The sequence below is a fragment of the Bos mutus genome, chromosome 8 (assembly GCF_027580195.1).
Source record: "Bos mutus isolate GX-2022 chromosome 8, NWIPB_WYAK_1.1, whole genome shotgun sequence".
Lineage (NCBI taxonomy): Eukaryota > Metazoa > Chordata > Mammalia > Artiodactyla > Bovidae > Bos > Bos mutus.
Window position 1 is genome coordinate 110,740,007 of NC_091624.1, and position 23,646 is coordinate 110,763,652.

At 43.7% G+C, this 23,646-nt stretch overlaps 1 protein-coding gene across 1 annotated transcript in view; it reads left to right on the forward strand.

The window, feature by feature from the left end:
* The window catches only part of LOC102270938 (DExD/H-box helicase 60), a 135,120-nt gene that overhangs the window by 56,123 nt on the left and 55,351 nt on the right, over window positions 1-23,646 (forward strand). The window contains 2 exon segments of the mRNA XM_070374953.1: window positions 19,770-19,863; window positions 21,293-21,460. Of these exon segments, the coding sequence (XP_070231054.1) occupies window positions 19,770-19,863; window positions 21,293-21,460 (262 nt within the window).

Below are 23,646 nucleotides of genomic sequence, written 5' to 3' on the forward strand. Positions count from 1 at the left end.
GCATTATTTCATTATTTTTAGGGCTTGGTAGTATTCCGTTGATTATATGTACCACAGCTTCTTTATTCATTCTTCTGTTGAAATGACATTTAGATTGGTCCCATGTAGTGGATATTGCACTTAGTGCTGCAGTGAACATTAGGGTGCATATATATTTTTTTGACCTTTAGTTTTGTCTGGGTATAAGCCCAGGAGTGGGATTGCTGGATTATGTGCTAGCTCTATTTTGAGTTTTCTGAGGAACTTCGTCCTGTTTTCCTGGATTCCCTGGTGGCTCAGATGATAAAGAATCCACCTACAGTTCAGGGGACCTGGGTTCTATCTCTGGGTTGGGAAGATCTCTGGAGAAGGGAATGGCAACCCACTGCAGTATTCTTGCCTGGAGAATTTCATGGACAGAAGAGCCTGGTGGGCTACACTCCAAGGGGCTGCAGTCAGACATGACTGAGTGAGTAACTTCACTTTCATATTCTATTTTCCCTAGTAGCTGCACCAATTTACATTCCAAGCCCTGTGCTGTTTTTCTCTGAGTTTGAAAACCACCTTATAAGTGTACAAATGGTAACAAAAATCGGTGAAAATTTGCTGTTTTGAGATACATCCTTCATGACAATGAAACATTCATAAAGTCCTGTGTTTTGGTTTACTGTTTGATTTTGTGTTGTCTCTGTCATTAAAAATTTTTTAGGTTTTTAAAAGAACTATAAATTATATTTTCATAGTGAGAGAAGGTACAGCCATCAGTAATCTTTATTTTGTCTGAGAAATGCCAGACTCAGAATGTTAAAAATGCAGCATAAGTACTCTGTTTGGTCTCTCCTTAAGAATAACTTTTTTTTTTTAGTTGAGGATTTTATTTTCTGCAAAATTATTTCCTACTCCTTTGACTATAGCCATTTCCCTAAAAGTAGTTATTTTATTCATCAGCATTTGGACTGAGTCTAAGAATGAGCATTATAGTTGTTATATGTTGATAATTGAGGGTGGTATAAGGATGGAGGTCATACTACTTTCTGTAATTTTTAAAACTTCATAATCCAAACAACCCATTGTATTTTTTAGTAAAAATTAATTTGGCAAAGAGTTTAAGCAAATTACAGCTTAAACGAAATTGTCCCAAAGACACATACAGGTGATTTTACTTAGTGTACATTGTAATACATACAGAATTTATATATCTTATTTTTTCATAGTTGGACAACTAAAGCCATAATTTTGGAGAAAACTACATAGCTATTATCTACTGTTTTATACACTAATTAAAAATATTGTGGTGCTCTCTCTCCTCGTTCAAAAAGCCTATTGCGTAATAATTCAGAATCCGAGCTCTAGAAATGGGACTAGTGGCACATCTGGGGTTTCCCTTTGTTACTGTACCCCTCCAGCCAACACATTTGAAGAGTTATTTCTCATATGTGTAAAATCAGGATAGTAACAGTGTGCTTCCTCATAGGGTTCTAGTAAAAACTAAATGTGGCCATAGCTGTAGTGTAACTAGACGCTGCTCAACATGTCATAAGACCTTGATCAATATGATCTGTTATTAGCTATTTTTTCATAATATCCCCATCCTGTGTACTGAAAGCAGTTTGTTAGCATATGCTAGATATTCAAGAAACGTTAGCTGATTTGATGAATAAATACTCATTTTTCAATCAACAAAGCAACGAAACTGCAATTCACTTGAATGTAAGCAAAGGAGAGAATCAAGAAGGAAGAAGCACAGAGAACTCAGTGTTCTTTTCTGCTCTGCTGTCCCTGGTGCCCAGGTTTTGTGTGTGTCTGTGTCCTCACCTGCTACCTCAAGTGGTTAGCAGGATGTTGCCACCTTTACTGGGACCGGGGAAAGCGGGGAAGCCCTAAGTTTGAGGCGTTTGGTCTCAGGCATCTTAAATTTGAGATGTCCATTCACTACACATCCAAGTGGAAATGCTGGTAGGCAATCGGACATGTGTCTGGAGTTCTAGTAATTTCAGAGACCAGGAACACTGCATCCCAAGGTGTATGCTGTTAACTGGGTTGACATTCCTTCAGTGTCCCCAGACTGCACATCGTGTCACCAAGGACAAAGTAAATGTCTTGAGAAAACATGCTGATGGACTTTAAATATTGACGACTCCTTCTCTAGAACAGTAGTTCTTTGAGCCCTGTGCAGTCGCTTTTTATGAACTGGATTTTTTTTAGCCTGGAATACACCAGTATCCAGACTGAGACTGCATACAAGGTTTCCTCTGAGTGTGAGTGTGTGCACATGCCTAGGGGCACATTCAAGGAGGCATTTTTTATTAGAAAATCCATGTTCATTAACAGATTCTTAAAAGTATCCTATGAGCCAAAAAGTATTTTTAAAATTCAGAATTTCTCCAGCATGTGTAACATGAACACACAACAACAGAAATGTTCTTTTATAAAAGGCAGTTTAGTAAAGTGGAACCATCACAAGCTTTGGTGTTTCCAAGGTTGTGCTAGTGGTAAAGAATCTGCCTGCCAGTGCAGGAGAAGAAAGAGATGCATGTTTGATCTTTGGGTTGGGAGGATCCCCTGGAGAAGGAAACGGCAACCCACTCAAGTATTCTTGCCTGGAAATCCCATCAACAGAGGAGCCTGGTGGACTACAGTCCCTGGGGTTGCAAAGAGTTGGATAAGACTGAAGCAACTTAGCACGCATCCATGCACATATTGCAAGCTTTGATGCCAGTCCTCCTGGTAGAATCCAGGTAGCGTTAGTTACCATAACAAAGTCTTGATCTCCAGCACGTGAATGGAGAGCATCATAACACTTACCCCAAGAAGCCGCTGGAAGATTGAACAACCTTAAGCACAGAAAGAGACTGAAACACAGGTGCACAGTGAGGTCTCCCCAGATTCATTTCTTTTCCCCTTCTTACTCACTTTCTCTGGTGATTAGAAAAATTAGAAAAGTAAGTACTAAGTGGAGCTTCAGATAATACTCTCTCTGCATTGTTTTCTAAAAAAACAAAACAAAACAAAACCCAAAAAAAACACATTAAGTTAAATAACAATATTTTCTCATAAGCACTCTGATTTCCCCAGTTTTTATTTATTTTATTTTTTGCTGTGCTGGGTCTTCATTGCTGCAGGTGTTTTTCTCTAGTTGTGGTGTGCGGGCTTCTCGTTGCGGTGGCTTCTCTTGTTGTGGAGCCTGGGCTGTAGGACACATGGGCTCAGTAGTTGCGGCCTCCCAGGCTCTACAGCACAGGTTCAGCACGCAGGCTTAGTTGCCTTAATACCTGTAGAATTTTCCCAGGTCAGGGATTGAACCTGGGTCTCTTGCATTGGTAGGTGGATTATTTATCACTGAGCCACCTGGGAAGGCTCTCTCCCTGTTTTGATATTTAATACATATAAATTAGCCAGAGGGCAGGGGTAAGTTCCAAAGGAAGGACGCGGTGGTCAGAAGCCAAGGGCCTTTCCAGAGTGGAGACCCCGGAGAGGTGGGGGGGGGGTGGGGGGGGCGCGGTGCAGCCACACCAGCCACACCTGCTGATGAATGACTGTCTCTACCCAGAGGCTTCCCCGAGAAGGGACAGCACGTTCTCAAGATGCTAACATCAAGTCATGCAGACATCATACCCGAAGCCCCAAGCTTCCCATCCGTGGGAAGCAGAGAAGCCTGTCAGAAAAGAACACTTTTCAAATGTCAAATAATTCAGAAAGATTGTTTTTTACTCAGCAATATTCTTAACTGAAAGAAAACATACAGAAAACGTTGTTTACATCTGACTACACAGAGGTCCAGTAGTGGAATGATGACTATCCCTTCATGTTTTACTTTATTTTCCAGAGTTTCTTAGGCAAATCACCTTTTTCCATTTGAGGATCAGAAAAAGGAAGAAAGGGGTTATCTTGCCTAGCAGTTCATCACAATCAACAGTGGTGTAAAACTTTGTTTAAGGAAACTAGGTTGAAGGTACAACTAATTTCTCATTTTGACTTTTTAGGTGACAAATGATAACCTCCTCAATTAGGAAAACATGCACTAAAAACAAGATTGCTCTTGCATTAACTGCTACAAGTTTCTAACCTGTCAGAGTCTATCCTAATATGGTTCCCAGAAATGAACATTAAGTCTTATCTGCCATCTGATCAATCCAGATCCCATTAAGAGCATAATATGCTGAGATGTGGGCAGTGTGTCTCTGGTTGGTAAGGTCACAGAAGGCAGCCTTTAGTCTGGTCTGAGGCACTAAACCCCTCAGAACAGTTTCTTATTGATCAAAGTCCATCAAACTTGTTTTTCAAAGCCGAACCTTTCAGTACCTCTTCCATAGTCTCTTTCCGTGTTGAACGTCCAAAGTCAGGGGCTCATGCTAACATCTTCCTTTCTCTTGTGGGTTGCATGAAGCTTTGCTATGCCGTCTGAATCATCATCTTACTCGAAAAAACAGAGAAAGTCATATACAATACCTTCAGTGAAATATACATCTGTCCCAGATACAAAAACATGACTGCTCCCCAGGTGAACGTGGTCATCACTTCCTCCATCTGTCCTTCCTGTAGACGGCCACCTGGCACTCTTGAGCGCCTTCTGTGCTTTGAGCAGGCAGTGGGAAGGCCTAGCCTTGCGCAGGGGTGGGGGAGCGGTTTGTGTGGACATGGTTCTCTCTGTGCGGCTTTGGTGCTCCACTGCCCTGGCTTGGACAGCCTGTTCTTCTAGGATTGGGTGTGTCTGTGTGTTCTTAAAAATGGTAACTGTACTTCATACTAGCTTATTTTTTGTTTCAAGATGAGAAATAAAGAGCATGATCACCTTTAAAATAGATTCATGTTGTGGGAAATTGCCATATAGTGCAGGGAGCTCAGATCAGTGCTCTGTGATAACCTAGAAAGGTAAGATAGTAGGAGGGAGGCTAGATGGGTGGGAGGGAGACTCAAGAGGGAGGGGATATGCATATAGCTGTTGTGGATGTGTCTGGTGATGAAAGTAAAATCTGGTGCTGTAAAGGACTGTATTGCATAGGTACCTGAAATGTTAGGTCCATGAATCAAGGTAAATTGGATGTGGTCAAGTAGGAGATGGCAAGAGTGAACATTGACATCTTAGAAATCAGTGAACTAAAATGGACATGAATGAGGGAATTTAATTCAGATGACCATTATACCTACCACCATGAGCAAGAATCCCTTAGAGGAAATGGAGTAGCCCTCATAATCACCAAAAGAGTCCAAAATGCAGTACTTGGGTGCAACCTCAAAAATAACAGAATGATCTCTGTTTGTTTCGAAGGTAAACCATTCAACATCACAGTAATCCAAGTCTATGCCCTAACCACTGATGTTGAAGAAGCTGAAGTTGAGTAGTTCTATGGAGACCTATCAGACCTCCTAAAACTAACACCAAAAAAAATGTCCTATTCATCATAGGGGATCGGAATGCAAAAATAGGAAGTCAAGAGATGGCTGGAGTAACAGGCAAGTTTGGCCTTAAAGTCCAAAATGAAGCAGGGCAAAGGCTAACAGAATTCTGCCAAAAGAACGCATTGGTCATGACACACACCCTTTTCCAACAATACCAGAGACGACTTTACACATGGACATTACCAGATGGTCAATACCAAAATCAGATTGATTACATTCTTTGCAGCCAAAGGCGGAGAAACTCTATACAGTTAACACAAATAAGACATGGAGCTGACTGTGGCTCAGATCATCAGCTCCTTATAGCAAAATTCAGGCTTAAACTGAAGAAAGTGGAGAAAACCATTAGGCCACTCAGGTACAAGCTAAATCAAATCCCCTATGATTATACAGGGGAGGTGACAAATAGATTCAAGGGATTAGATCTGGTAAACAGTGCCTGAAGAACTATGGACAGAGGTTCATAATATTGCACAGGAGGCACTGGCCAAAACCATCTGAAAGAAAAAGAAATGTAAGAAGTCAAAGTGGTTGTCTGTGGAGGCCTTACAAATAGAAAAGAAGAGAAGCCAAAAGCAAGGGAGAAAGGGAAAGGTACCCCGAACTGAATGCAGAGTTCCAGAGAATAGCAAGGAGAGATAAGAAGGCCTTCTTCAATGAACAATGCAAAGAAATAGAAGAAAACAACAGAAGGGGAAAGACTAGAGATCTCTTCAAGAAAATTGGAGCTATCAAAGAAACATTTCATGCAAAGACAGGCACAATAATGGACAGAAATGATAAAGATGTAATAGAAGCATAAGAGATCAAGAAGAGATGGCAAGAATACACACACAAAAAAACTGTACAAAAAAGATTTTAGTGACCCAGATAACCAAGAAGGTGTGGTCACTCACCCAGAGCCAGACATTCTGGATTGTGAAGTGAAGGGGCTTAAGGAAGTGCTGCTGCTAATAAAGCTAGTGGAGGTGATGGAATTTTCAGCTGAGCTGTTTAAAAATCCTAAAAGATGATGCTATTAAAGTGTTGCATGAAATATGTCAGCAAGTTTGGAAAACTCAGCAGTGGCCATAGGACTGGAAAAGGTCAATCTTCATTCCAGTTCTCAAGATGGGCAGTACTAAAGAATGTTCAAACTATTGTACAATTGTGCTAATTTCACATGCTAGCAAGGTAATGGCCCAAATCCTTCAAGCTAGGCTTCAGAAGTACTTGAATTGAGAACTTCCAGATGTACAAACTGGGTTTAGAAAAGGCAGAGGAACCAAAGATCAAATTGCCAACATTTTCTGGATCATAGAGAAAGCAAGGGGATTCCAGAAAAACATATACTTCATATGTTTCATTGACTATGCTAAAGCCTTTGACTGTGTGGGTCATAACCAACTGTGGAAAACTCTTAAAGTGATGGGTATACCAGACCAATTTACCTGTCTCCTGAGAAACCTGTATGTATGCGGGTCAAGAAGCAACAGTTAGAATCTTATATGGAACAACTGACTGGTTCAAAATTCAGAAAGGAGTATATCAAGGCTGTATATTGTCATCCGGCTTATTTAACTTATATGCAGAGCACATCATATGAAATGCCAGGCTGGATGAAGCACAAACTAGAATCAAGATTGCTGGGAGAAATATCAGTAACCTCAGATATGCAGATGCCACCACCTTTATGGCAGAAAGCAAAGAGGAACTAAAGAGCCTATTTATCAAGCTGAAAGAGGAGAGTGAAAAAGACAGCTTAAAATTCAATGTTCAAAAAAACTAAGATCATGGCATCCGGTCCCATCACTTCATGGCAAATAGAAGGGGAAAAGGTGGAAGCAGTGACAGATTTCCTCTTCTTGGGCTCTAAAGTCACTGTGAATGGTGACTGAAGCCATGAAATTAGAAAATGTTTGCTTCTTGGAAGGAAGGCTATGACAAACCTAGACAGTGTATTAAAAAGCAGAGACATCACTTTGCTGACAAAGGTTCATATAGTCAAAGCTATGGTCTTTCCAGTGGTTATGTACAGATGTGAGAGTTGGACCATAAAGAAGTCAGAGTGCTGAAGAATTGATGCTTTCAAACTGTGATGCTGGAGAAGACTCTTGAGAGTTCCTTGGATAGCAAGGAGATCAAATCAGTCAACCCCAAAGGAAATCAACCCTGAATACTCATTGGAAGGACTGATGCTAAAGCTGAAGCTCCAGTACTTTGGCCACCTGATATGAAGAGCTAACTATTGGAAAATACACTGATGCTGGGAAAGATTGAGGGCAGGAAGAGAAGGAGGAGACAAAGGTTGAGATGGTTGGATGGCATCATGGATTCAATGGATATGAGTTTGGGCAAACTCTGGGAAATGATGAGGGACAGGGAGGTCTGGTATAGTTGGTATATGCAGTCCATGGGGTCACAAAGAGTTGGACACAACTTGGACATTGAACAATAGCAACAGCTGATTTATGTTGTACAGCAGAAACTAACACAACATTGTAAAGCAATTACATCCCAAACGAAAAAAAAAAAAAAATTCATCTTGGAGTAATGCCAGATCTAATTAGTTGATGAATCAATCAGGTCCAATTTTCAACACACTGCTTTTTTACAATATATCTGTTTTTTTGAAGCATGAGAGCATTCCTGTCTTTCCTTCCTCCCTCTGATGAGAGCATGTTTCTGTGTCATCAACCAAGAAACTTGGTTAACATTCTGTTCTGTTCTTAGAACTAGAAAACCCATTTATGCATTTATTTTTTTCTGTTTATTATAAAATTATAAGAAAAATTGGAAAACTGAAGAAAAATAGATAATATATACTCCTAGCCTGTCTCTCAAATTGATGCTGATAACTATTAGTATTTTACTTAATTTCTGCTACTGTTTTATTTTAGGGCATATATTTTGTTGTGGGTGTTTCTCTCTCTCTTTTTTTCACTTTAAAAAAAATTTGACTGAGCTGGGTTGTCATTGCAACATGTGGGGTCTGGTTCCCTGACCTGGGGGTCAAACCAGGGTCCCCTGTGTTGGGAGCACGGAGTCTTATCCACTGGGCCACCAGGGAAGTCCCTGTGGTTGTTTCTTATATGGTTGCAGTCATACTATATATACTGTGCATTATTTTACCTTAGAGGTATTTTCATTTTTCTCACAGCACTGTGAAAAAATAATTTTTATAACTGAAATATTGTTTGAGTGACCTACTGTAGTTTATATAATCGCTCCATTATTACAGAGCATTAGGATAATTTTCAGGTTTTATATCATAAATGCTATTGGTCTCAAGAATCGTGTGTTTAAAGATTTCCTTCTAATTTGGAGGGAAATTCTTAGATTTTCTGAAATGGAAACTGGGATTATTGGCCAAAAAGCTACTGGAAATGTGGGGATCTTGGTACCTCTTGTCAAATTGTCATGGAAGGCAGTTAGTAACACATGTGTGGGCAGCCCGCACACGAGCGAGTTAGTGCTCCTGGAGCCCTAACCCCTCGGCTGTCCCTCCTGCTCCTCTTCTGGGCATTGGCCATTTCCCTCCCTTCCCCACCTGCAGGCGGGGTGGGGAGACCCTTGGCTTCCTCCTCCTGCTGCTCTCTCTGCCTTCCTCCTTCTGCACAAACTGGAGCTCTAGGGGCCAGTCAGCCCACAGGGAAGTGGGGCCCTCCCAGAGGTCAGGCTCCCCTTCTCCAGTGGGCAGCCTGGCTTGGAGTGCTGTGCACCCTCGGGAACCACGGGCACTGTCTCTTCGGTGCTCCCCAGGATGCTCCCCCCAAATCTGGTCTCCTCTGTAGGCTTTCTTCTCCTTTTGCCCCCAACCCCAGTCTCATCTCCCTGACCTGTCCCCTGAAGCCCAAAGCAGCAGCTTCCGCCCCCAAACTAAGCCCAGGCCTTTGGTTCTTTCTGTCACAGACTTCCCCCAGTAGATTTCCATATGTTGTATTTCTGTTCGCATTTATTTCTAGATAGTTTAAAATTTTTCCTTTGGTTTACTTGATGACCAGTTGATTATTCAGCAGTGTTGTTTAATTTTTTGTGTTTATTTTTTCCATTTTAAAAAAGTTTTTGTAAGTTTTCCACTGAAAAATTTGCTGGTAGCCTCATGGGGGTTCTCTTGTATGTAACAAGTCATTTTATTATTGCTGCATTTAGGATGCTTTCTTTGTCCTTAAGGGCTTTCCAGGTGGCTCAGTGGTAAAGAATCCACCTCCCAATGCAGGAGGCAAGGGTTCGATCCCTGGGTTGGGAAGATCCCCTGGAGAAGGAAATGGCAATCTGCTCCAGTATTCTTGCCTGGGAAATCCCATGGACAGAGGAGCCTGGTGGCCTACAGTCCACAATGTCACAAAGAGTTGGACATGAGTGAGAGACTAGACAATAACAACAGTTTTATCCTGAATCTTTACCACTTTGTGTTCCTGTGCCTTGGGTTAATCTTAGTCAGAACTCTCTGGGCTTCCTGGACTTAGATGTGTTTCCTTCCTCAGATTGGGGACGTTTTCAGAGACTATTTCTTCTAATAGTTTTTCTCTCTTGCTTTTTCTCTTATCTTTTTGGGACCCCTATAATGCAAATGTTATTCTGCTTGATGTTGTCCCCCGGTCCCCTGAAGGTAGCTTTGTTTTTCGCTTTGCTGCCCTGTCTGGGCGAGCTCCTCTGGTCTCGCAGTCTGGTCTCGCAGTCTGTTGACTCCCTCACACCCACCGTTGAGCCTCTCTGGTGTGTTTGTCGGCTCAGAAACACGACTGTTGGGTTTTTTCTCTCTTTGTTGAAGTTCTCACGGTGTTTCTTCATCATCCTTTCCCTGAATTCAGTGAGCACTTTCAGGACTATGACTATGAACTCTATCAGTTAGATTGCTTATATCTGTTTCATTTAATTATTCTTCTGAGATTTTTTTTTTTGTCTTGTTCTTTTGATTGGAACACATCTCCTTATTTTGCCTAACTCTCTGTTTCTATGTATTAGGTGAGTCAGCTCTCTTTTCTGGTCTTGAAGGAGTAGACAGCATAGTAGGTTGCCTGTGAGCTCGGAGGCACAGCCCCACCTGGCCACAAGAGCCAGGCGCCCAGGGGCTGCATGCCCCTCCTGTTGTGATGAGGCTGTGCAGGCAGGTGGGTGGCCCCTGGAGTGACTGTGCAGCCCGCCACAGCAGCTGTGGCCGTGGTGAGTGTAGTATAGTTTGTAACACATTAATTTGGCCAGTTCTGAGGCCCTTATTAGGAGCTGCTAGTGTCCCTTTCTTGTCCAGTGCCTCAAGCCCACACCCCAACCACCTCCCAAATAGAGTTCACACACTCCAGGCCACCATGCACCTGCCCTTATCACCCCCAGGCAGGTGCGACAACCAGAACTGGTGGGATTTGTTTGGAGCCTGGACTAGGCTGCTTACCCTGCCTCACCAGCTCCTTTGCATGGAAACCACAGGCCAGGCACCACCCACTTTCCCCTCTCTTCTCCCCTGACTGACCCCAGTGCTTCCTCTGAGTGGCCCTGAGTGGTCTGCTCTCACCCTGGAACTCAGCTGACAGAGCTGCTGGACTCTCTCTGGTCTCTCCTCTCAGTCTGCTTCTGCCATGCCATGCCTGACTGAGCTGATGTTGTGAAGGGGAGTCCCACTTCCCATTTACCACCACAGCCATTCCACATGCATCTGAGGCTGGGAGATGAGGAGGGGAATCAGGGGTCTGTCCTGGAGCCCCAGTTCAGCCTTGATGCAATTGCTTCTTCATAAAAAGCCCTGCTCTTTCGTATGCTGCTCATGGGAGTGGACTGTCCTCCACCCACCTTGTTGAATCAAGACCTTGAACCCATCTGGGCTCTTGGCTTTCTTCTTCACCTCAAGTCCTGCTATAATCCTGGGTGATGCCAGCACCCACTTGTCTGTCAATTCCACACCCTGAAGTCTCCCGTCCTATCTGTGATTTTATCTTACTCCTGCTGTTTTTCACCTCTGTTTATTGTCTACCCGTTGATTGTCCAGCAACACTTATGTCCTCTGCTTCCAAAATTCCAGATCAAAATATGTATCAGTATGTACTGCTGTTGGCAATTTGATCTCTGATTCCTCTGCCTTTCCTAAAACCAGCATGAACATCTGGAAGTTCACGGTTCATGTATTGCTGAAGCCTGGCTTGGAGAATTTTGAGCATTACTTTACTAGCGTGTGAGATGAGTGCAATTATGCATAGTTTGAGCATTCTTTGGCAAATGAAGCAACTGACAAACAACTAATCTCAAAAATATACAAGCAACTCCTACAGCTCAATTCCAGAAAAATAAATGACCCAATCAAAAAATGGGCCAAAGAACTAAATAGACATTTCTCCAAAGAAGACATACAGATGGCTAACAAACACATGAAAAGATGCTCAACATCACTCATTATCAGAGAAATGCAAATCAAAACCACTATGAGGTACCATTTCACACCAGTCAGAATGGCTGTGATCCAAAAGTCTACAAGCAGTAAATGCTGGAGAGGGTGTGGAGAAAAGGGAACCATCGTACACTGTTGGTGGGAATGCAAACTAATACAGCCACTATGGAGAACAGTGTGGAGATTCCTTATAAAACTGGAAATAGAACTGCCTTATGACCCAGCAATCCCACTGCTGGGCATACACACCGAGGAAACCAGAAGGGAAAGAGACACGTGTACCCCAATGTTCATCACAGTACTGTTTATAATAGCCAGGACATGGAAGCAACCTAGATGTCCATCAGCAGATGAATGGATAAGAAAGCTGTGGTACATATACACAATGGAATATTACTCAGCCATTAAAAAGAATACAGTTGAATCAGTTCTAATGAGGTGGATGAAACTGGAGCCTATTATACAGAGTGAAGTAAGCCAGAAGGAAAAACACCAATACAGTATACTAACGCATATATATGGTATTTAGAAAGATGGTAACAATAACCCTGTGTACGAGACAGCAAAAAAGACACTGATGTATAGAACAGTCTTATGGACTCTGTGGGAGAGGGGGAGGGTGGGAAGATTTGGGAGAATGGCATTGAAACATGTAAAATATCATGTATGAAACGAGATGCCAGTCCAGGTTCGATGCACGATACTGGATGCTTGGGGCTAGTGCACTGGGACGACCCAGAGGGATGGTATGGGGAGGGAGGAGGGTTCAGGATGGGGAACACGTGTATACCTGTGGTGGATTCATTTTGATATTTGGCAAAACTAATACAATTATGTAAAGTTTAAAAATAAAATAAAATTTAAAAAAAAGGTGAAATCATAATGTTTTTCTGTTCTTATTTGCTCATTTTATTGTTTTGCTGATATATTATTTGAAATAAAGTGAATTTTTAAACTTAAAAAAAAAAAAAAAGAATTGATGCTTTTGAACTGTGGTGTTGGAGAAGACTCTTGAGAGTCCCTTGGACTGCAAGGAGAGCCAACCAGTCCATTCTGAAGGAGATCAGCCCTGGGATTTCTTTGGAAGGAATGATGCTAAAGCTGAAACTCCAGTACTTTGGCCACCTCATGCGAAGAGTTGACTCATTGGAAAAGACTCTGATGCTGGGAGGGATTGGGGGCAGGAGGAGAAGGGGACAACCGAGGATGAGATGGCTGGATGGCATCACCGACTTGATGGATGTGAGTTTGAGTGAATTCCGGGAGCTGGTGATGGACAGGGAGGCCTACGTGCTGCAGTTCATGGGGTTGCAGAGTCGGAAACAACTGAGTGACTGAAGTGAACCGAACTGATGTACTGCTGTATAAGAAACTACTCTCAAATTTAGCGGCTAAAAGCATCAGCCTCAGACCTCATGTCTTTTTATCCAGAGCATTAAATGACCCTCACTGACTTTAAATACTTGAAACGAAGTGTCCTCTACTCAGCTCCAGCTCTCATCTGTGGACTGGCGGATCTTCAGTCCATTTGTAAGTGGGTTAGCATCTGCACACTTTAAATGCTCACACTTTACAGCATACTTGACCCATTCATTGTTTCCTGCTCTTCTTTGAGGACATGTGTGATGCCATGGTCTGTACAACAGTATTCATAGTAGCAAACAGTTAGTAACAGCCTCAATCTCCAGGGTATGGACTGGCCAAGTAAATTTATAGAGTTTAAAGTGGTCATAGAAAGTGATGTGAATGAAATGTTTGTAATTGCAAAGGGAAAACTCTCTGTAGAATGATAACGAGAAGAAATAATAATCACTGTGTTTACAGTATGAATGCATTATTTAAAATGCAGCATCTTTAAAAATTTATCTATTTATTTTTCACCATGCTGGATCTTCATTGCTGTGTGGGCTTTGCTCCAGTTGGCAGTGAGCCAGGGCTCCTGTCTAGCTGTGCGGGCTTCTCAGTGTGGTGGTTCTCTCGTTGTGAGCGCAGGCTTCAGGGCACGTGCGCTTCAGTTGCTGCGGCTCCCGGGCTCCGGAGCACAGGCTCAGTAGTTGTGCAGCACAGACTTCGTTGTTCCGTGGTGTGTGGAATCTTCCAGGACCACGGATTGAACCTGTGTCGCCTGCATTGGCAAGCAGATTCTTATCCACTGCATCAACAGGGAGGCCCACAGCATTTTTTTTTTTTTTTTTTCAATGGTGGCAGACTGCACTGTTTTAAGTTGAGTTGATATAAATAAAAGGAAGTAAAGCCTTGATGGGAAGAGGTAGTTTGGCTTTTTTTCTCCATTAGAGGGGAAGGCAGATCTTCCAGGAAAATACGATGTTTAAAAGTGGCTTTGAGACTCCACAGTCTCAATCCCAGCTGGTAGCCTCTGCTTCTCCTAGAGTTCTAGTTTTCTCTGCCTTGGGGAGACATGGGGTAGGGAACATCAGACTTGCCTGGGGAGCATTTGCTGGAACAAGCGGGGACATGGGGACAGCTGCCCACAGCTTCAGGGGCAGCTCCCCACGAAGCCTGCCCTGGACCATGTGGCCGGGACTCCGTGGGGAAAGCAGACAGGAAGGAAGAACGTGTCAAAGGAGGAAAGCGGCTGTTGGAGCAGAGAATGATTTGGATGCTGAAAAAAGGCCAGCGTGGGGGCCAGTTGCTGTCCACAGAAACCCCGGGTCCGCCCTGGCCCGCTGCAGCTGGACTTGCTCTTTGCTCAGCGCCTGCTATTCTGGGAAGGAATCTGCAGGGAGCTGGCGGGTCTTCGGCCCCGAGGTTTCCTCTGATGGACTGATGAGCAGGTGTTGGAGAAGCCTGTGTCAGAAATGTCACACACCCGGGGCTCATCTTCAATTTCTACTGGAGCCTGGGATTGTGTTTAAATGTTTTATGTGTTTCTTCATCATGAAGAGGTCATTATATTATTGGTGACACTTTTCCATAGGGATACATAAAAATTGATTAATTCCATTGTTTATTTATTATTTGTATATTTAATACTCAGGTTATTATTACACAATTCAAACCAAAGCAAATTCAGTAGAGAAGAACTCTGTTGGTAATAAAAAGTGTTGACTTTATGATATTAAGAAAGCATGAGACTATCTTGGTGTTAAAAAAAAAATTCATCGTGGGACTCCCTGATGGTCCAGCGGTTAAGACTCTGGGTTTCTGATGCAACAGGTACAAGTTCAGTCCTTATTCAGGAAACTAAAATGCCACATGCTTCTTGACAAGACCAAAAAATTCAATTACATCTGAAAAAGTAAGTCTTGAGATTCCTTAGAAAGCCACATGTTAGGTAAACTCCTGAAACAATAATCACAGCATAATCAGAAAAAAAAAAAAGTAAAAAGTGAAATAGCATAGTGTTCAACTGCTGCACTCTTGACAAATAATTTTCATGAACTGAATCACATCTGTGTGTGTGTGTGTGTGTGTGTGCTCAGTTGTGTTGGACTCTTTGCGACCCCATGGACTATAGCCTGCCAGGCTTTTCTGTCCATGGGATTCTCCAGGGAAGAATACTGGAGTGGGTTGTCATTTCCTTCTCCAGGGGATCTTCCCGATCCAGGGATCGAACCTGCATCTCCTGCTTGGCAGGTGGATTCTTTACCGCTGCACCATCATTGACTTAGTGATGAAGGGGTGGTAGTCCTCACTGGCTGTCCAGGCACCAGCCCACCTTGGTGTGTTCTCAGCCTGAGGGTGCCCCCTGCCTCCACCATGGATCCACTCCCTTCATAGCTCCAGGAAGCCCCCAACCCCCGTCACTCCATCCAACGGCAGCTGGTGCATGACCAGCTGGTGTTACAGAAATGCACAGCTGTTCTGTTCTCTGCCTGTTTCCACAGCCCCTCTGCTGTCTGCAGTGTCCCGTCTCTGAAGGGCCAGGCTCCCTGGGGAGGGGGGGAGCAGCCTGGATGTGCACATGCTTTGTGGGTGACATCTTAGCCGTGTCATCTTTCTCCAGGGGCACAGGTGTGACAGCACTGATGGTCTCATCTGAGGAGATCCCTTCTTTCACTGAAGTGCTCATCTTGGACTCACGGATGTTGACAAAATGCCCAGTGAGTGTTGGGGGTGGATGCTATACAGACAGAGGGTGCAGGCCCACCACCCTGGGGCGGGGCTCAGGATCTGATTGGTGAGCTGAGGGCTCCACTGCCAACAAGGAGTGCAGAGACATGGTGACCGGCCCCCATCTAATGTGTGGACACAATGCTGACGGCTTTTAGTCCTGGTTGGGTTCTAGGGACAACACGATCTGCATCCACTCATTCACCTGACTGCTGGTGTAATTTGCAAGTCACTGTCTCGTGGGGGCCCCCTGCACCACACGCTGTAAAACCTGCCTCTGCTGAGCTCAGTGAGCATTCCAGAGGTGCCCCCCAACTCCTTCGCTGAAGAGGCCTCCTCTCGTGACTCCTCAGTACCTGACTACCTGTGGTAGCCACAGGTACCTCCAGGCTTGTGACATCAAGTGCTGCCTTCCTCAGCCCTGCACTCAGGATCCTGGAAAAGAGGTGCTCAGGACCCTGAGCCTGTGACCCTCTGGACTCTGCCCTTCCCAATTCGGTTGGTTAACAGCAGCACCCCACGGTGTGGAATTGGGGCTAGGCTGGGGCCAAATCTGGGGACCCGCAGGTCCCGCCCTGGAGCAGGACTTGTCCTTTGTGCCCCCTGCCCTCAGTCCAGGCCAGATGCTGGGGAGTTGGAGGAGGTACCCCGATCCCAGACCATTCAGTTGCCTGGGGACACCCAGGGATCACCTGAGTGAACAGAAACAGGAGTTGGCAGATTCTGTAGATGGAGTTACCGCCAGTGTGTGTGCAGGAACTCAGAGGTGTGGGGCTGCTCTCCCATCTCTCAAACCAGGTGTCCTGGCGGAGGAGGGGGCCACAGCTGAACAGCTGGTGGTGGCCCTTCCACCACGGTCTCAGCTCCAAGGCTGGCCACCCAAGGGCCCTGTCTGGGCATCTCCACATGTGCCTGCCCCTGGCCTGGAAGGCCTTCCCTTTGGGTAGAAGGACTCCAGAGATCTTTGCTTTGCAGATACCCAAACAGAGAGCCAGTAGCAGACTTATCTACATCTGCTAACCCCCAGACAGCCCTCCTGGGACATACCTCGTCCCCTTGGGAGTCCTAGATGTCATCCAGATGTTACACACAGCAAGGACTCCTGTCCCATCTCAGAAGACATTGCTAGACCTGAAGGGAGTGCTCTGGGCACCCGCCTTCCACAAACACTCCTGGCAGCCAGTCTAATTGGTTTAGTTTAGACGACCAAGGGACTCTTCCAGAGCTCTGATTGAAGTTAAACAGTAGCACATGCCACCCTCCCACCTGCTGTGAGTGTCAGCATTACTACAGGCACCAATCAAGTTCTACCATCACTGTAGAACATGCAGAAGTCTTGGTGGAAAGGCATCAGCTATATCTACAAATAGTTTGATGGGACACGAGCAGTGTCAACTTCCCCTGTGTCCAGAGAGAACACTGGGGAAGGTGGATCCAGATCGTCAGTTGCAGGCAAGGTATGGAGGAGAGCCAGCAGTGGAATGGAGAGGTGCTGACTTGGAGCTCACCCAACAGGACCCGCTTCTGGGAGGTCCCCAGGGGAGGCAGCTGGAGGGAGGGGCTGACACACAGAGGGGGGTTGTGATTGTTGACATGCTGGACAAGGTCCAGGTGTGGTCATGGGAGTAGGTTGTTGAAGTGGAAAGCGAGACTAGAACTTCCGGTGCTGTTGAAATATGCGGGGTGGAAGAGGGGAAGGACTGGGTCAGGGGTTGCTGAGGTTTCACTTCCTCAACTCATTAAAAACCCTAAACAACCGCAAAATACCATACATACCTGTTGGGGGCCAGAGTGAGGTACTCCGCCCGTGACAAAGGTCATGAGGAAGGAGGCTCGACATACGCAAAGGCGGGATCGAGCCTCAGGAGTCCCCCTGAAACTCCTCGAGCATCTACCCCCATAACCAGAGCCTGCCTACTTTACTACTTTGTGCTCTCACCTACACCTCTGACTTTACGGGGGGCTGTCCCCCACCACCTCTTTCGGAGAAGGAGTTAACCTAGAGCTCCAGTTAATAAAAACTCCTGGGCGTGATAAGAGTGTTTTAACCTACAAACTCCTCTGAAGGTTCTCTAGCCTGCCTGACAGGCTTGTCCGGCCACATGTGATTGCTCACAGCTTCCCAACTGTGAGAGGCATGAGATGCTTTAAACCTTCTAAAAACAGGTTCCTTAGAAAAGTTAGAAAACTATTAGTATAAGTATAATGGGCTGATTAGAAATTGTATTGGTGAAGGGTTTTTCATTTGTTGAGCCAATGTTTGTTGCTAAGTCTCCACATCCCCTGCCCTTACACACATTAATGAATATATAGAAGAAATAAGTATTAACCTTTGATATTAATCACGTTAGACCTTAGGCTAAGTAAATTCTTTCCTTAACTAAAACCCACTACACCCTCACCCTATAGGAATGTAACTTTATTTGGGTGGCATCTGTTTTAAGAATAATCACCCCTGGAGAAATAAGTGTCCTGGTTGACTGACCGTTGTCACAAGGAGAGGGTCGTAAATTGTCAGCAGGCACCCACCCCCCGGCCAGAAGATGATGTAACACCCCTAAGACCTCTGTATACATTTGTGTGAAGCACCTGACTTTAATAAAGTCAGGACTGCTGTCCCCACGTGACTTTTGTATAACATCTCAGTGTATAAAAACAGACTCTGGAAAATAAAGAATTGGGATCAGTTTCTCGAAATACTGGTCTCCCCATGTCGCTCTCTCTCACTCTGGTTGAGTCTCCATCTGGAGCGCGGAACCCGCCATGCTTACTAATTATGCCTGGGCTTCTAAGATCCAACCGGGGAGGCCTCAGTGTCTCCTCTCCTTCGGGAGAACGGAAGGATGCCTGCGCGGCCTACATAAGTGGTGCAAGCTTCTTGTCTTGAAGTTTTATTGGTCTCCCGCGTAAACCAAGCTACTCAGCTTCTTTTCTCTACTGAATTTTCCTACTGAGCTATCCTCATCCTATTACTCTTTATATCTTTGATAAAATATTTAAATAAATAGGTCGCCGACGCCGTCCCCGCTTCGAATACCCTGGATCAGCCGGGGCAGGACCCCAGCACATACCAAAACACTTCCCATCTCAACAAGTGAGCCAAAGGAGAAGCCAGAGTGGAATCAGTTGTCCTTCAGTGAAAGGCTCTCAGTTGAGGAGCTTGAAGGGTGGATCAGGTCACAGAGAAAACTGTGGGCAGACCTGCGGGCCAGACAGGGTGTTGGATCTTGTTGCCATTTACTGCTGTGTTACCCTTCTAAGTTTTTTTAATCTCATTTATGAAATGATAAAAATAATAGTGCATATCTAATGGCATTGTTATGAAGGTTACTGTGGGAACAAATGCAAAGAGGTCAGCATATTTTGGACACACAGTGGCTTTGGCTAATGCTACCTCTTATTATAATACAAAGTCCATATTTCTGCTGCTGATAAATGCATTATCACTTTCTGACCATATTAGTTTACAATATTGTGATAAAGTACAACAGCTTAGTGGTTTGAAACAGCACCCATGCATTTCCTTACAGTTCTGCAGGTCAGTCCCATGAGGCTAAAGTCAAGGTGCAAGAGTGCTGGTCCCCAGAGCCTCTCCAGGAGAATCCGTTTCCTTGCTTCGCCAGCTTGTAGAGACAGCAGACTCCTTAAACTGTGGCCTGCCCTCCTCCTGACGGCCAGCAGTATGGGCCCCCCAGGCTGCTGGTCTCAGTGGGCCTCAGCCTGCAGTGGCTTGGAGCAGGGTTTAGGGTCCCCACCAGAGCCTGTAGTCGGTCAGTGCGGGGAGAGTGCTGAGTCCGAGCCATTACACCACCAGGGACCAGGGACCAGGTTTGTCCTCTCGGCTGTGTAGAGATGAATTTCCTCATAGAGATGAAACTAGTAAAGTGTCTGTTAGGAGGAAAAAGAGTACCCATGTAGACACATGGGTGGGCTCAGAGACCATCATGCCCTCATGGTGGTTTGGACAAGACCTGTCCTTCTTCTACCTGATTGAATGCTACCTCATAAATCTAATTAGTTAAGGAGGACAGTTTGCCATTGTTTTATTCAAGGTAACATGCAACAGTGGGGTTCTTTTCTGTGATTTGAGAACTGAAACCTACAGTGACATTGTTTTGTAAGTAGTCTATTTTTGCTTTTTTCAAAGAGAAATAGACCAATGAAAATTTAGAAAATTTAGAGGGGATAGCAGAAAAAGTTGTTACCCATAATCCCAGTATTCAGAATGACTGAGAGTTGAGGACTTTTTGTTTTTGTTTTTTTTGGCTTTTGCACTTTTATCTATTATGACAATCTCTGCATTTTAATTGAGGATATAGAACATTCACATTTATTTATTTATTATTATCCATTTTTGTTGGAGTATAGTTGCTTTACAAAATTGTTAGGTTTTGCTGTGCAGCAAAGTGAATCAGCTACACATATACATATATGCCCTATTTTTTGGGTTTCCTTCCCATTTAGGTCACCACAGAGCACTGAGTAGAGTTCTCTGAACTGTACACTATATTCTCAATAGTCATCTATTTTATACATGGTATCAAGAGTGTATAAATGTCAGTTCCAATCTCCCAACTCCTCCCACTCCCTCTTCCCCTCTTCCGTCCATACATTTGTTCTCTATGTCTGTGTCTCAATTTCTGCTTTGCAAATAAGATCATCTCTATCATTTTTCTAGATTTCATGTGTAATCAATATAATTTGATATTTGTTTCTCTCTTTCTGACCTCCTGGAGCTTTCCTGTGAGGACATACAGGACCCTGGGGGAGGGTGGCCAAGCTGGTCTCCAGTCTAGCCTCCCAACTCCAAGTAAATCCATCTCTGTCTTCAAAACTCAGCAGTTTGAGCCCAGAGGAAGGCCAAACTCACTAGCGTTGCTCTGTTCTTATTTGTTCTGCAGTAAATACCTCTGAGGGAAGATACTTGGCTAGTGAAATTTTAGCACTTTTAAGTTCATATGTGTATAATACCACCTCCTTCTCATTCTACCCCTAAAGGTTTTGGTGCATGCCTGTCCAGTTGTTTTGTGATCGACATTATTTTAAGTGTTTGAACATTGCTGACTGCTTGCAAGCAGTGCACAAGCTGTGGTCTTTTGATAAAAACCAGTGCTACTTCCGGATAACCTGAGACCATCCCTACAGAGTGATCCACCCTATCTTTCCTTGTGGATGATTTGTAGCCACCATTTGGTTTTAGTATTTTTCTTTCTTTTTTTTTTGAAGTGTGATTGGAGAGGAAAAGAATTAGAGTGGGAAGGGAAAGTGTGGTAAATTCTGAGTTAAAGGAGACATGTGTATTCAAACCCAAATTGGGGTTTGTGGATGTATTTGCAAAATGACAGTCAAAGGTCTATTTCCTGACTGTGAATCAGAACATGACTGTGTTGGAACCCCCTTTAAAGGCTTCCATGGTATATGTTAACCAGTGAAGCTAGAGAACGAAATGATGATTTCACAGTTATCTATCCATCCTCCCAGGATGCTGAGCATGCACATTTCAACTTCCGGGAACTTCGTGCCCTGAGAACGGCATTAATCCTCCATCTTCAGCATAATACCAACATTTATGTTCAAACAACCTTTTCTGGGTGCTTGTCACAAGAGTGGATCACTTTCCTGGAAGGCAGTTGTCCATATTTTCTGATTGTTGGTCAATGAAGGTCAATGCTGTACTCTTCTCTGGCCAGTCATCTGATATCTTTCTATTTTATGTGTACTTTATGCAGAGCAAGTACAAAAACCAGATGTTTTTCCATAAGGTAATTTCCACCTGAAAGACAAACTTTTAGAATTTCACAAAGTTTTCTATATTGCATGACTTGGTTTTATTTTTACCTGTTTTATGGAAATTATCATAGGTTTAACAGAGAGGTATAGAAATGATAATAATAAAATAAAAATGCTGTCTTCTACTGGGAAGTTATTGTTATAACAGTAGTGCTTGGCACTTTCTGTGGATCACTTTGTTTAACCTTCACAGTGACGCTGTGAGGGAGGTGTTAATGTCATCTGTGTTTTGCAGATCATGAAATAGACACTTGAATAAATAATCTGCCCATTGTGTGTGTGTGTGTGTGTGTGTGTGTGTGAGAGAGTTGCTCAGTCGTGTCTGATTCTGTGACCCCATGGACTGTGGCCCGCCAGGCTCCTCTGTCCGTGGGATTCTCCAGGCAAGAATACTGGAGTGAGTTGCCGTTTCCTTCTCCAGAGGGATCTTCCCAACCCAGGGACTGCACTGGGTCTCCTGCACTGCAGGCAGATTCTTTACTGTCTGAGCCACTAGGGAAGCCCCATCTGCCCATTGTCAACCCCAGATGAGTAATAGAGCCTGGATTTGAAAAGAGGCAGCCTGACCCCAGTGCTTAAGTGTGGCGTGTCATTCTGCCTCCACTTAGGAAGGCCAGACACACATCCATGTACTAGTGAAAGGGTGGTGACTACAGCAGCTCTTAATGAGACAACAACGGAGAAATTTGATGAAGGAAAATAAATTAAACACAACTTTTCAAAAAAATTGGTCCAGTGGTTAAGAATCTGCCTTGTAATGCAGGGAATGTGGATTTGATCCCAGGTCAGGAAACTAGGATCCCACATGCTGCAGAGCAACGAAATCCACATGCTGCAACTAGAGAATCTGCAACTAGACAGTCTGTGTGCCGAAACGAAGGGTCCCATGTGCCACAACTAATACCTGATGTAGCCAAATAAATGCATGCTACTTTAAAAAGAAAATTAAAAAAAAATATTGGCCATGTTGTGTGGCATGTGGGACCTTAGTTCCCAGACTAAGGTTCAAACCCATGCCCCCTGCATTGGAAGTGCAGAGACCTTAGCAATAAATGGACTGCTAGGGAAGTCCCTGACATAAAATTATTTCCTAACAGAAAATCATTAACAGAATTTTCAAATTATTTAGAATTTTAATCCTGTGATCTTATTATTTTGCTGTATTGGTAAAATTGGTAATGACTGTAATATACTTTTGAGAGTTCAAAAAATGCTCACCAATTTTAGAAATCTGGCTTCTGTCTAATTTTCACTACTTATAGTGAATTTAGAATATGAAGATAATTCTACATATCATCAAAATGATTTTTGAGTCAATTAAAATGTCTTACTTTTTTTGAGTTTGGGGCCATACCCCTCTGGACGTTGGAGACGCCCGTCATAAGATAGTTTACTATTCTTCCATTAGAGCTTCAGTCGCTGAACTATTTCTAGCTCTAGGTGCCTGCAGTGAGCAGGAACAGCCTTGGGTTCTGTTTTTAATTAAAAAAATTTTATAGTGATAAGGATTCGTATAATCAGTACATCTCATTTTATTCTGTTAGTGCAATTTCTGAATCTGAGTTTAAAGAGTCCTAACAAAATTTCCTTACTAAACTTTCCATAAGAACAGTATTTTTTAAAGGAGGATTTATTTTTGGTAAAATAATTTATGTGAACACTCATCTTACAGAGGTTATCTCATTGATCACTTTGAGGACTATGTGAAATGCACATAAAATGATATGTTAATGGCTGTGGCTGGATGCTTATTACCTGGGTGCGGATTATGCTGTTCTCTCTGCTTATGTTTGAATTTTTTCTAATATAATATATTGCATTAAATGGGTAAATAGTTTCTTCTTGAGATGTTGAAGATGTTCTAAAATTAGATTGTGACAGTGATTGTACACAGTTTTGTAAATTTACCAAAAGCCATTGAGTTGTACCCTTAGAGTGAGTGGATTTTCTATCATGTTAATTATACCATCATAATGTTGTTATGGACAGGGAGACCTGGCATGCTGCGATTCATGGGGTCGCAAAGAGTCGGACACGACTGAGCG